The sequence below is a fragment of the Hetaerina americana genome, unplaced genomic scaffold (assembly GCF_022747635.1).
Source record: "Hetaerina americana unplaced genomic scaffold, ioHetAmer1.1.p SCAF_9, whole genome shotgun sequence".
NCBI classification, from domain to species: domain Eukaryota; kingdom Metazoa; phylum Arthropoda; class Insecta; order Odonata; family Calopterygidae; genus Hetaerina; species Hetaerina americana.
Window position 1 is genome coordinate 51,828,581 of NW_027287538.1, and position 14,262 is coordinate 51,842,842.

Consider the following 14,262-nt stretch of genomic DNA (forward strand, 5'->3'; position numbering starts at 1 on the left):
AACTGTTAGGGAGATAGCCGAGATAGTGAACATTAGTTTTGGATCCTGTCAGACAGACATTTTGACAGACATTTTGGGCATGACGCGCGTCGCATTAAACTTAGTCCCGCGGGTGCTGACGGATGAACAGAGGCAAAAAACGTGTGGACATTAGTCAGGAACTCCTGGTTTGAGCCAATGCCGACCCAGAGTTTCTTAAAACCATCGTATCCGGTGACGAAACTGTTTACGGTTATGGTGTTGAGACAAAGGCCCAATCTTCTCAGTGGAAAGGTCCTTATTCTCCGCGACCAAATAAAGCTCGCATGTCCCAGTCCGATGTGAATGTCATGCTGCTGTGTTTCTTCGATTGGCAAGGGCTGATTCATCACGAATACGTTCCTCAAGGTCAAACCGTCAACAAAGATTTCTACTTACTACAAAGGTTATGAAGTGGCTGATGGTCGGAGTGAGCCGAAAGAGGCCGCACATGTGGAGAAACAACGCATGGAGTTCCCACCGCGATATCGCTCGGGCTCACACGGCGCGGATCGTGATAGAGTTTTTCACCAGAACCGGAACTTCCGTGATCCCGCGGCCACACTGCTCTCTAGACGTGGTTCCACCAGACGATTTTTGTTTCCGAAGTTAAAATCAACCCTGAAAGGGCGCCGATTCGACTCTAATGCGGATATTAAAACTAATTTTACGGCAGGTCTGAAGAGGATCCCTAAGGCGGCTTACCAGGCAGGGTTCGAGAGCTGGAAGAAACGTTGGCAAAGGTGTGTCGTCAGCAAATGCATGTACTTAGAGGGCGACCAGTTCGATTAAGCTTTATCCGTCGAAATAAACAAGTTATAAAATCAGTCCTGTCTCTTTTCGATCACACCTTGTAAAAAATCCTATCTACCTTATCTCACCGCCAATCTACGCTTATCCTCCTGCTTCGATGGCCGAGGGTTTGATTTGTACAACATAACGTCCCATATCAACATTTTCACCAGTATTTCATTCAAATCGTTCCTCAAGTTCCCTGTAACCAATTATCTCCTTCTTGTAAAAGTTTCTCTACCTAGAACAGCCCATCTTACTACATTTTCCCTTCCTCTAAAATATTCTCTAAATATGTGAAATCTTCCAAATATCATCTAGATATTCTAGCGGAGGTCACAAAATCTAATTACGTGGAAGTGTTATGTATTTTTATTAATATTAATGTTCTTGCCTCCTTCGCCCTCTTCAACCGTTATCGGTATACTTAAATTAATGAGCGTATTAAGTTAATATTAAATACGAGTATATCATACATTGTGGATTTAGTGTGGATAAGGGGATCGTTCGGGTTTGAACGTGAATACGTTTTATAATTGCCTGTTTCATCTTCAATGCAACCTCGAGGTGTCTGTTTTAAGCTATCACTCGCTGTAGCGGTTGATTATTGGGACTATAAGTTTTAAACAAATTTTAAAAATTAAGGATTACAGGTTACCGACATTACCAAAAATTATAACAAACGGAATTTTAACCTCGGGCGGAGAGAGATTCCGCTGTGCCATGAACCTATACTTGACAAAAAGCGTCCAGGGGTCAACGTACCATTCGATGGAAGTACTCCACAAGATGATCGCTAGGAAAATATATGAGCCAGGTAAAGCGGAGTAATTCTGGAAAAGTCTTAATTATCATTTTCATTTGATACTGAAATTTGGAAAATGCATTGCATTTTCCACTTCGAAGAATGAAAAGTACAACAGCCGTCACGAGCAAAGGAATAAGGGGTATGTGAAACAGTCTCGTTGAGCCAAAGCAATACAGCCAGGGTTCAGAAGGAGGAGAGAATGAGAATAGGTAAAATCTGGCCTATGGGTTGGTCAATCTGATATTCATAAGCATATAGTATGAACTCTTCTGAAGTCTGATGCGGGGAATCATGCTGGTGCTATATGACAGCATAGTGGACCGCATCCTCTACTAACACCACACTAACAATAAACACTTATAACATACTAAATCGCGACCAGAAATAAGGAAAACGGAGAGATTAAGGAGCAGTACAGGGTTCGTCCGGAAAATAAGTGTACTGACTCCTGGGCTGGGCGCGCCGCTCCAGGCGCGCCCAGCACCGCTCTGACGGGCTGCGATTGGAGGGGGTATGTTGGCAAGCGACGCTGAAAAAGGCAGTCGGCTCTGAGCTGTGATGTAGTGAGGAGCTCTGTTAACGCGAACCTCCACGCTTCGACCCACGTCACGGAACGCGATGCCGAAGCAGCGTTATTCCATCAAATTTGCGGTAAAGCTTGGGAAATCGTCTACCGAAACTGTCGGTATGATTAACCAGGCTTACGGGGAGTCAGCCATGTCCAGAAACATGATCTTTCGGTGGCACAAGATGTTCGTGGAGGGCAGAGAAGAGGTCGACGACGAGTCTTCGAGAGGTTCCCGATGATGCCTTCGCGAGAGCGTTCCAGGAATGGGAACGCCGCTGGAACAAGTGTATCGACTCACAAGGGTCCTATTTTGAGGAATATTAGCTTAAGATATGTAAAAGTGTAATAAATTTTTTTTCCTGAGCTCAGTACACTTATTTTCCGGACGAACCCTGTAAGTTTTAAAATGAGGCAGATTACTGTAGGAGACAATATTTAACTAATTAACCCCCAGATAACGACAATATTTCTCATTTTAGGGACTTAAGGAGCTTGTTTAAGGACTACTTGAGGAGTTTTTCTAATTGTAGGGTCATTTTAGGGATTTTTTTGAGAATAGGGGACACGACCCTAATTAGGGATCGAGTGGCAGTCCTGTTTGTGCTTGACGAATCCCGGATATTCTCCAGGAGAGATGGGCACCCTAGGTGAACTAGGCAAGTATGTAAGGTAGAGAAAGGAGGGACATAGATTCGAGAATCTTTTATGAGTATCCGTTAGAGTAGGAAAATCATTTTTGGGAATTCGAGAACTCTTTTTTCACCTATGGTTGTCCGTGAGGTCAGGGTTGAGGTTAATTGTGGAAATATGGAGACAGTCAAAGACCCACACGAGCCCTTATATGATTTGTGGATATTACACTAATGGATCGATGTCAAGAGATTATACACTCGTAGAAATCATACTCAAATTCGTTCAATTTCTTTCAACGTATTTTTATTCCTTATAAAAATATCTCGAAAATATTATTGATTTGTCTCAACTAATGTCAAATCCGAATATCGCTGCATGAATAGTGCAAGGGTATCTGCGCAACCCGCAAATCAGGTCATAATGTGAAACATACCGACCATAAAAACTTGGAACGAAGTCCATATTGAAGTTGATTTTACGCAAATATGGTATTTTTTACCTTTCTTTTCTCTGGGTGACTAAATAAGACACTCAAAAATGACTAACTTATCTTCTATTTGACGACCTTAAAATGCCAGTTCTGTCATTTTTTTCTTTAAATTTATTAACTCGATAGCAATTTTGTAACAAAATAGGTTGGTTAAAATAACGACAATATATTCTAAAATATATTTTTAAGTTTAAAACATGAGGAAAATTGCTTTAAATGAAGAACAAAAGTTAAGAAATGCGCAGCAAAATGGCATAAATGACCTCAACCTTGAAACATATTTAATGGCTCCATCCTTAGTTAGAAATAATGTGCTCTAATTTTGTGAGAGATATTACTTGAATTTTCTTAAGTATACGTATTTAAGTGATGTCTTTGTACCCGTCAAAATAATGTGCCATTTACATGGGCGTGTTTAAGTAAGAGATTACTACTACAAAGCGATTACTTTTATTTCCCACAGAAGTTAAGAAATTATTCTCAAAATGGGTTATGTGACCACCCACAGTGTACTTACTAGCTTAGTGGCTTACGACTTTTTTCTTACAAAAACCATTTCAGTTAAGACATCTCCATTATTTTATACGGTGTATATGTTTCTGTTTGCTGTGAAGGTTCGAGTGATCGTAATGGATGAAGAGTAAATTTCATACGCCCTGGGCGCTTTAAAAATAAATTAAATCGTTCAATCAAAAAGATATCTTAAGTACCCTTCAGGGATAGGTATTTGTACTCCACGCTGGAAACTGCTATTCCCGAAGCAACACGTGAATTGAGTCATGATTCGACCCTGTCATCCATCTGTTTTTGTTTCCGAGTGTCGAAGGTTTCCCCGATTAACCACGAGGTAAGCGCCACCTAACAAAACTTCCCGAATATTCACCGTGTTAGATATTATCCCTCACACGCACAACGCTCCAAGCTGTCGTGTATCATAAGAGTCAAAATTGACAAGTAAGGACGTACCGTCGAATGTTTTCTTGCAACCCTATCCACGCCTGAGTTAAGACACGTAACGCATTGCATCCTTTTCGAAAGATTCCCTGACCGATACAAGCTGAAGTGATTTCCCTGACTTCCCCCCTCTATTTTTCACGATCGATCCCCATTCTGATCCTCTCTTCACTCCGCCGCAGTCAATATGAAACTATTCTGGGTCATATTTAAATTACCGATCGGATTCCACCCACGGAGCCGTTGTCCCCCAAATATAGTATTCCTCTCCCAGAATGTTGAAACGTTTGCCGCGGTGTGGTGACTCCCGACAATTTTGTCGTCTTAATTATAAAATCAATTTTCTTCAAAGAGTTGATCGCCCTTTGCCTTGAAATGTGAAAAAGCGTTAAACGATTCCGGAATTTCACTCTTACGTAGCATTCTAAATTGAAATACCGGATGTATTCTGCTAAATTTCTCACATTAATATCGATTAACACTCAAATAACAGTTTCTAGCGTAATATAAGCCAAAAAAACGTGGAGTATAGCCATTAGGTTGACGTACGTCGCCAGGCCTAACGTCTCTTTCTTCTCTTGGTCGTGACTTCTAAATTCAAATCACGAAGCTTCATTCGCAGTATGCTGCACAGTACGTATGTACGTGCACAGTTTCCGGCGTCACTTTTTGGAATACACACATTTTCGAAAAACTACAAAACTTTTTAAAAAGAAACAGTGAATGAAATGCACGTGAACTTAGTTTCGTGCGTAAGAGCGTTTTCAGTTTTTAAAGTCAGAACGACATAATTTTTAATGAAGATGCCATATAAAAAAGTCAACCTGGGAAAAATAAATATTGACTGAACATGAAGTTTTCCTCTGCGTTTTCACTATTAAAAAATAGCCGATGACATTCATTCCTCCTTTCTTCCCTTAATTTTACAGCTTACTTCTGTATCCAATTTATATTTTAAGCTACTTTGGTGGGGTTCCATTACCAATTAAGTTCATTTTGGTTATAATGAAGGACGCACAGCCTAGATTAATTCAGTGAGTACCCAACACCTTTCAAAGCGGACCCACGGCACGGAATGTGTCCGAAAAAATTCATCCCTTTGCAAAATAACAAATAGGTCGTTTCTCATCGAATAATATAGATAATCTCTCTCAGAAATCCTCTCGCCCATTTCCCAGAACCTATTCTTATCCTGTCTTACAATATCGTCGGGTCTAAGAACAAGAGAATAAAAAATCCTGCTCTATGACAAAAAGAAGATAATGCACTCCTGCGATATTATCATCGCGGGGGATGATTTAAATTGCTGAAGTATGAAGTTCACATTAAGGGATACCCCGACGCTTCTTGAAGCCCTTATGGGCGGTGATCATGCATATTCTAGCACCATGCCACATCCACCATTGCGGGGGTCATCCGTTATCTGCTTATAATAGGATAGCGCAGAGAGAGAAAAATGTATATCCTGGACGTGCCGCAACCCACAAAAACACCACCACCTTAGTATCATGCTGTGAAGTGTGTTGAGTTACCGTTCTTGCTCCCATTATACGTATGCCGTCGGACAATACAAGGTTGTTTTCACGAATTGACATCTTTATTAGCGATCTATCTGTTTGAATGAGCGATAGCAAGTTTTAGTAGCGACAAGTAACGCAAGTATACACTGAAACTCTAAGGTGTGTACTTCATGAATATATTCCTGAATGAGATCAATTTGGAAAATACTGATCACGTTCAAGTCAGTACTTTTTTATTCATATTCATAGCCAGTTTTCTTCTTTAATAAGGCATTAAATCTCAAAAAATGAAGCCGGGGGTCACAATTCATAAATATTTTGGTTGATTTTAAGGGGAGGAATTTGTTAATAGAACGTTTATGAGTTATATTCGAGGCTTGCCGATATAAAACTTTAAGGGAGGAAGGCCAGACTACCACTTTGAAAAGATAGGGATTGGGGGGTGTATATTAATCCTCAATTTACAAGCAGGGATGGGTACATCAACAAACATCTCGACAACATAATACATTTTTTTACGACTTATCCAATTTGTAATGACTCGAGTCCACCGGAAAATTCTAGATCTGAGAGCGTCCATAGATAAAGGGGAATGCTGGACGGGTAACGCTTAGTTGCTAACGTATGGGGTTCAAGCTTTTACACATTTCAGAACTAATATTATATTTTTCATATAAATATAAAAACAATAAACACCTTAAACCAACCGTTTCAACAATCACCTTTCCATAAAAACAATATATCAAGGGAATTTAACTTATCATTAAGTATAGCACAACTTAGTTCGTGGAAAAATTTAAATTGCATGCACTCACTTGCGCGCGAGGATAGGTCGCACGGAGAGACATTTGAGAGCGTTTATAAAATACGGTGAACTCTTGGACGTCGCACGCCAATTGATAATGCAGAGTCATAAACTATCGTTGGTCTGGTATGCGTGGAGTGAAAAAAAATCTGAGGAATTTGGGGATCGAGTGCGTTGCAATAGATCGCTACAGTAATTGCTATAATTATGTTTTAACCCAAACAATTATTTCAAATGCCGAAAACAACGTTTTGAATAGCCAAGGCTAAAACCAAAATTTTAAAAATAAGTCACAAGTAAAAAGGTAAACCATATTTTCTTAGTTATTCCAAGTGAAAAAATTAAACGCGGTAATCAGCCTGAAAGACAAAAAGCTATCTTCCACAGTAATTCACGTGGGAGATTTCAATTAATTTTCCCAAGTCATATATCCCTGCTTAAAATTTACCATCGACCGCACCACTACATCAGTAAGCGGAGGAGACCTTTTCCCACTGAAAACCTGAATTTGTTTCGTTAGGAACGAAAAAGATAGGCACACAAAAAATTCACAACTCATAAATAATTATTGACCTCCTGTCCCAAATTTGGAAGTCTTCGAAGCCAAAATCCTATTTCCCTCACTAAAAATGAATGCCCACCCATTGCTCATGTACCGACACAACTGCTGTGTGCACGGTATTAGCGTGCTGTTTCATACCAGTGCGCACGCTTCGACCGACGCCAACGGATACCGAAGGTCCGTTATCTCACGATCGTAAGCCAACATGATCGAGCGGCGGGCTCAATGAGAAACTGAAATCAAAACTTAATTAGCAGAGTTGATATTTCTTAAAGTTACTTGCGTGCATCAAGCTTAGGGATTAGAAGTTACAACAGCTTGAATCGTGTGAACGACGAAATTTGCAGTTTTCCCAAAAATAGGATTGTACAGGAGCATGAAGTAGGTCGGCAGGAAGGTTATTATTTACCATTTTAATTTACTTTCCAGGACAGAAAAGAGTTCACCCTTTGATGTACTAAAAAATAAATTTATCCAAAGGCTGGGTGCTCTCCAGATCGTGGAAAAACCTCCCAATACGTCCCTTCCTATTCAAGATCATCAAAATATAGAGAAGATATACATGAAATATATATAAGAAATATCAAGAGTCATATTTCCTTAGTACCTAATTTATACAAGCCTATTTACCCACAGAAATAGAAGTTAATATTCAAAATCAAATTTTGAACTCAACGCATATTTATCCTGTTCCCCTAATCTAATCCGTTCATATATTGTGCAACTGAACCTAACCTTAAGATTATCGAGTTTAGATTTCAAATATTGAGTCCATGGAATATTAAAATCAACACTCTAATGAATATTCGGAAACTCCGACTTAATCTTGGAAGAAATCTTCCAAGATTTCGTACATCTCCATGGATTGTAAACAATTTCTTCTTCGTCCTTCGGAGATTTTATATAACCCTCACGCAGAAAACTCGGCTCCAACTTTAATGATAGGTCGTCTTTGTGTGAAAGGGAAACACTTATTTCTATCCTTCTTTAACAAAAGAAATATCTCTTTTCTGCGTAAGAGTTGGAGATGTGCCCATGCCGACGTGACTGACTCTCTCGACTTCTCTCCCGAAAAACTCGGCAGCTTATATTATCGATCTTTTTGACCAAAATATATTCGAGATTGTTGCAAAGGTCAAATTAAATTGGAAAGCAAGTTAAACTGCAAACATAAACGAACATGGAATTAATTGAAAATATTTCTTCTGAGCTTTTTAAGAAGAAAATACGCGCCTTCTAAAGCGTCGATTAACTCGATGGCATGGGATACGCTCCTGCTCATGAAGACCGACACAAGGTCATATAAGATGAAGATAATCCTGAATATTAATGATTTCCATAAATTTTCCAAGCGGCCATTTCAGCTTACGTCAACATGAGAAGGTGCATATAATTTCTTGTCATCCTTGCTGGAACATTTTGGCGAACTTAAGTGGAAAAAAGGAGTTTAAAATTGTTTTATAACCACAGTCTCCATGATTTTACATTACTTGCATTTACTGGAGGCAGGAGTGGCCTACGTTCAAGTTACATTAAAGGCTTAAGGCGAATTAAACTTTCAATTAACCGCCATGAGAATCATTAATCTATAATACACATATCAGAAAACATATCTAAAGAAAAAACAATGACAGAGAAATACGCAGACCATAGAATTTATTATCGTAAAGGGAGGATAAATCCATTAAATTCACAAGACTAAATATCTCGCTCCACAAAAGTAAATGTCACTAAATTCGAATCCAAAACAGGCAGCAATAAATTCATTCAATGACCTTCACCAAGATCTCCCCTCTATCACAACCTTTTGTTTTCCACCCTTTGTCATGCGTGAATTCTCGTACGAGAAAGCTCTGCGTCTCAAACCCCTGAGCCCGCCACGGGGAAGTAATCGATATTAAACCCCGCCCTCCGCTACTCTCGAGCCTGTGTTTTTTTTCATCGAACACCGTCGTCCATTTCACACTGCGGAATCAACAACGGCCGCTAAGACATGACTGTGAGACCCTTAAATCCTTCGCGACCGACGACTTGAGGGCTTAAAGCCCTCCTCGAAAGTACACAAAACGCCCTCGAACAACAGGAAGAGAATGGGCTCCCAGACGTCCGGGGGGGCGGGCCACCAAGGCCTGGTTGCCTTGCTCGTCATGATCCTAGTGCTGTGCTTCATCGTGGCGTACTGCTGTTGGGGCGCCTGCTGCCGCATCTTCTGCCGCAGGAGGTGCCCCGGGTTCGAGGGTGAGGACGCCGAGGGGGGCTGGGGCTCGGAGGCGGGAGCCGCCGCCTTCTGGCCCGGCGTCGACCCCGAGTCCCAGCTGAGCCGCTCGGCGTTCGGCATCTCCCAGCCCACCATCATCCTGCTGCCGTACGGCCGCATGGTCGTGGTGGACAGCAGCGTGTTCGAGAGGCTCCAAGCAGACAGCGGTGTCGACCTCGTGGAGCTTGGCGAGGCGAGCGTGAGGGACCTTCCGGCATTGCCCGCCGCGCCACCGTCCTCCCCGCCGCAGTCGGAGGGCAACACGACCCCCGTCGACTCAGAGGGCACTAAGGGGTCCATGGCGTCCCTGGCCCCGGTGTTCCCGCCCCCCTCCTACGACTCCATCTACGGCCTCGCGGACCTCCCTCCCTCATATGACGAGATACTCCGACAGCTCCGGGCTGAAGAGATAATGCTCCGAGAGATCCGGGAAGATAGGTATTGGGAGGAGGAGGAGTCGAGGCGGGTGGAGGAAGAGGAGGAAGAACAGGTGAGTGTCGAGGACAGTGCTGTGGGACAAGGGGAAGCGGCTGGGGAAGGTTTGGTGACACTGGCGGAGGAGGAGGAGGTGGACGATGAGGACGAGGAGAGCAGTGGAGAGGAAGAGAGTTTAGGCTACATAGAGGAGGAGGTATGTCAGTCGCAGATCAGGGAGAGCAGAGTGTAGCGGGGACCTTTCATCGAAGAGGTTTCAGAAAGGCTTACTGTGATACATTTAAAACCATAATGCTATCCCCCAATGCTGGGATGTGGAACATCTATTTTCTAGATAAAATATCGCCTTATCCTTAATATTTGGAAGCAGCAAATGTTATTCCAAGAAGACTTATAAAAAATAACCTCCAATCTCAAGTTGCCTGCCTTAGCCTTTTCCATGTGTCGTCAGGGTGTATCATTATCAAGAGTTGAAACTGGTTCCTAAAAGATGCCCAATGCATAAATTTGCAGGTAACAATGGAAAGAATTCATATCCTTATTGACAACTTTCAAATGCAGCCAACTTAACAAAGAAATGGCATGACCCAGAGCCTCTTACTTGATCTCTGCAATGCTTTTTTTGAATACTGATAATCAAGTGCAAAGTCAGACTATAATTCAGATACCTAACAAAAATGTCACTTTCAAAATAATGATAAGAATACACAATGGCATTAGTGGACATTATAAGGTTCAATATTTTTCGTGCTGCAGAATTTTGGGCATCTTTCTTCTCAGCCATGGTGATAGGTTGATTTGATGAAAATTTTGCAACGAAAGTAGCTATTTTGCTAGCAAACTTTAGTACTTTCCTTAAGCTTTTTGACTCACATAATTTTCTCCAAAATAATATTGTGATAAATTTCATTACCTATTGAGGAGCATGCTCAAGTATACACATAACGTTCATACAAGTAAATTAATAGAGTGCTATGTAAAGTTTTTTTAAGGATGGCATATTTTCTTAATGGACTCTTGAAACTAGCACCATGCATTGCTTAGTTTTCTTATGGTTTAGATTAAGGCTCATTTGGCCATGAAAGTTATATTCACCTTAAGCTTCAATGAATATCCAATTGTCCTTATGATGATGACAAAATAAAGTAACATCAACAAGAAAACATGATCATAAACTTTATAAAAAAAGTTTCCAAAGTGAAATCAGATACTACTTGAAAGTTTAACTCTGAAATGTTGCTCGTTGTTGGCAGTAAACTCTAATAGAGCAATTGAGAAGTACAGGCACACACACTGGATGAAATGATCTGAACATTTTCCGTCAGCCATAGAGAGTATGCTGCTTTTTTTATAGCAATCTTTTTTGAAGCACAATAAACATAGTATGTGTGAGTTGGCATTGTGTGTGTAAAATAAATTAAAAAGTAAATTTGTTGATGTGCTGCTATTTAAAAGGATTTTTATACTTGTTACTAAACATAAGTAACCAGGCACTAATATTTGTACCTGATTTCAAAGCAGCTAGCTTAAAAATTGATTCTAAATTGAAGATCTAATGCTTGGCCCTAGAAAATGAATGCAAATGATGTATTCATTTTTTGACTTACAACTCATTGATGGAGGTTTGCTTCTTTATTAAGTTCAAAGTGTATATTAAAGTTCTATATGGAGAATCATATTAATTATCGGTGAAGGAGTTGTATAGCAAGGTTGATATTTTATACGATAAAAGGATAGTATTATTGTGAAAGACAATATTAGCTAACGAGTTTTCAAGTGTTTGTATAGCATAAGACGTTTTTGTATATTCTTAAAAGCTGGACAAATGTATACTTATGTTTGGAAATTTTAAGAAAATAATGTTGATGTTACATGAAAATACTCTAAGTATGATAAGTATGTCCTGTCAAAACATGGAGTTTTATAGGCCATTGTGAATCATATTAATGCCTTATACAGGGTGCGGCAACATAACTTCCTTTTTTGAAAGCGTTTTGCATTTGAAAAAAGGAAGTTATGTTGCCGCACCCAGTATTAACTCAATTTCATCAAATTCTAATGTCACATTATATTAGTTTCCAAAAAATGTATAATGTCTAATTTGGTTTGATTAACAGTAACTATGACTGATGATAATTAATGTACAGAATTAATGATGTTAACTAAAAACGAAAAAAACTATTAATGTTTCCAATTTGCTGCTGTTTTGCTGCTGAAATTCATACAATTAGAGGAACTCTTTTGGTAGCCATGCATTAAAAATGTGGAAACCATCTCATATTTTACATATTAATATAAAATGCCAAATAAAATGATACTTCCTTAAAAAGAGAATGGATTACAAAGAACATATAAGTATTGCCTTATTAATCTTCATGAATGGATGATTATACAAATGAGAAAACATTTATTGAACAAATAACTTTTCCCTACCTTCCTAGGCAGTTATTCATACTGAATAAAGTAATGCAAGATATTATAACTATATAACAGCATGGCCAATCCATTGGCAGGTTTGCCCTAGAATGGGAGATGAACAATGAGTTATTTACTTCCCTGCCTATGCTCTTTCACACTAAGAATTTGCATTCAGGATTACTGTATTTTAATAACAAAATGAAAGCATAAACTAATACTGTGATTCCATCCCGTTTATCTTCTTTTATGTGCAATATAACAACATGGTGTTGAATAAAAGCTTTTCCCTCATTACACTTACGTATTATAATTAATGAAATATCACAATGTTACAATCATGATAGGTTTTAAGAACAGACATTTGGTAATTTCCACCAATAAGCAGAGAAGCCTATAGTAATGGACTGGAATATCTAGCTTGGTAAGTTAAAAGTCTGGGTCGAACAAGGTCTTATCCAAATTCCAAAGAAACTACGGGAGATGCCGCAACAGTAACTTTTAACGGAGTCATCCGCTAATGTGCATTTCAATGCAACAATTGCAGATTGTAACAATCATTCCCCTTGATTGGGATTCAAACCCAGATCCCTCAATATCCAGTCGACTGCTTTAGCCAGTGAAGCTATCAAGGCGTCCTCTTAAACTCTGAAATTTGGGGCTTTTTAAAGGAGGAGATGTTGTGATGAAATACCGTACATACAAAGTCACAGGCAATTGTTGCATTGAAATGCACATTAGCGGATGACTCCGTTGAAAGTTACTGTTGCGGCATCTCCTGCAGTTTCTTGGAATTTGTCCCGGTATAAATATCTTAAGTGTTTAAAGTTGGCCTTAAACTAGTGGACTGTGTGCGTTACGCACAACTACGAATGCCTGTGACATTGTATGTATGGTATTTCATCACATCTTGTTCCTTTAAAAGCCCCAAAATTTCAGAGTTAAAGAGGACACCTCAATAGCTTCACTGGCTAAAGCACTCGACCGGATATTGAGGGATCTGGGTTCGAATCACAGTCAAGGTGAAATATTTTTACACTCTGAAAATGTTGCATTGCGGTCTTATCCGTAAACAGCTAATATCATGATAATCAAAATAACAAGGAATACAAGAAACTTTGAGTAGCAGTACTAATGAGGGCTTTCAAAGTCCAATACTTTTAATAGCATTGTAAAATTTGTAACTAAATTACTGTGGTAGTGTACATTATTTTTATTTAATAATTTATATTTTAATAGTTAAATTTCATCTTAGAAATCATCCCTGAAATACACACTTGTAGCACAAAAATTGGTTCCAAAGCACTTACATGAATTGATGTCATGACATCAATTTCATAAGTTAACACAGTTTCAAATCTAACCGTGAAAATAAAAAAATAAAAAACAAACCTAGTGAAGGCCATTAAAGGTTAGAGGAAAACTGTACAGTGACAACATAATAATGTGTTAATAATAATGTTAATATTTCAACAGCACAGATGTGAAATTCTAAGAAACTGTGTGAGTTGCAACAAAGTTAATTTTAACAGAGTTATCTGTTAAGATGCAAAACAATGTAACAATTTCAAAGCACAAACGTGGTTAATGGCATTATAAATGCTAAACTCCATCAAATATATTCATTTATGTGCATTTATATATCTCAAGCAGAGTGGAGAATTATTTCTGATTTCCGAATTCCACCATTCACAAAATTTTTCCAGATATCCCTTAAATTTCAAATGTTCTAACTATTAACACTTATGATACGTTATATATTTTCAGGCATGGGTAATCAAAGTTTAAAATTATCTGGATAAAGGATGAAACCAATGATTATTGCACAAGGATTTCAGAATGAAGTAAATAGATAAGCATCTTTCTTATTTCATAACAGAAAAATCAATTACTCATACTACTAAAAGCAGCTTTGCTCTCGGTGCCTCAACAGCTGTGGTAATGCCACTTTGTTGAAAAGTATTCCTGAAATTCCTTGCATAATCTTGATAACCACAATAGGATT

At 39.1% G+C, this 14,262-nt stretch overlaps 1 protein-coding gene across 1 annotated transcript; it reads left to right on the plus strand.

The window, feature by feature from the left end:
* Positions 1 to 9,123: 9,123 nt before the first annotated feature.
* LOC139698781 (claspin-like) lies at positions 9,124 to 12,482 on the plus strand. The gene has a single exon (XM_071597692.1). The coding sequence runs from the start codon at positions 9,241 to 9,243 to the stop codon at positions 10,072 to 10,074; it is 834 nt and encodes a 277-aa protein (XP_071453793.1). The 5' UTR covers positions 9,124 to 9,240; the 3' UTR covers positions 10,075 to 12,482.
* Positions 12,483 to 14,262: the final 1,780 nt, after the last annotated feature.

What these genes read in the sequence shown, in the direction of transcription:
- LOC139698781 (XM_071597692.1), top strand. Translation starts at nt 9,241, where the DNA reads ATGGGCTCCCAGACGTCCGGGGGGGCGGGCCACCAAGGCCTGGTTGCC.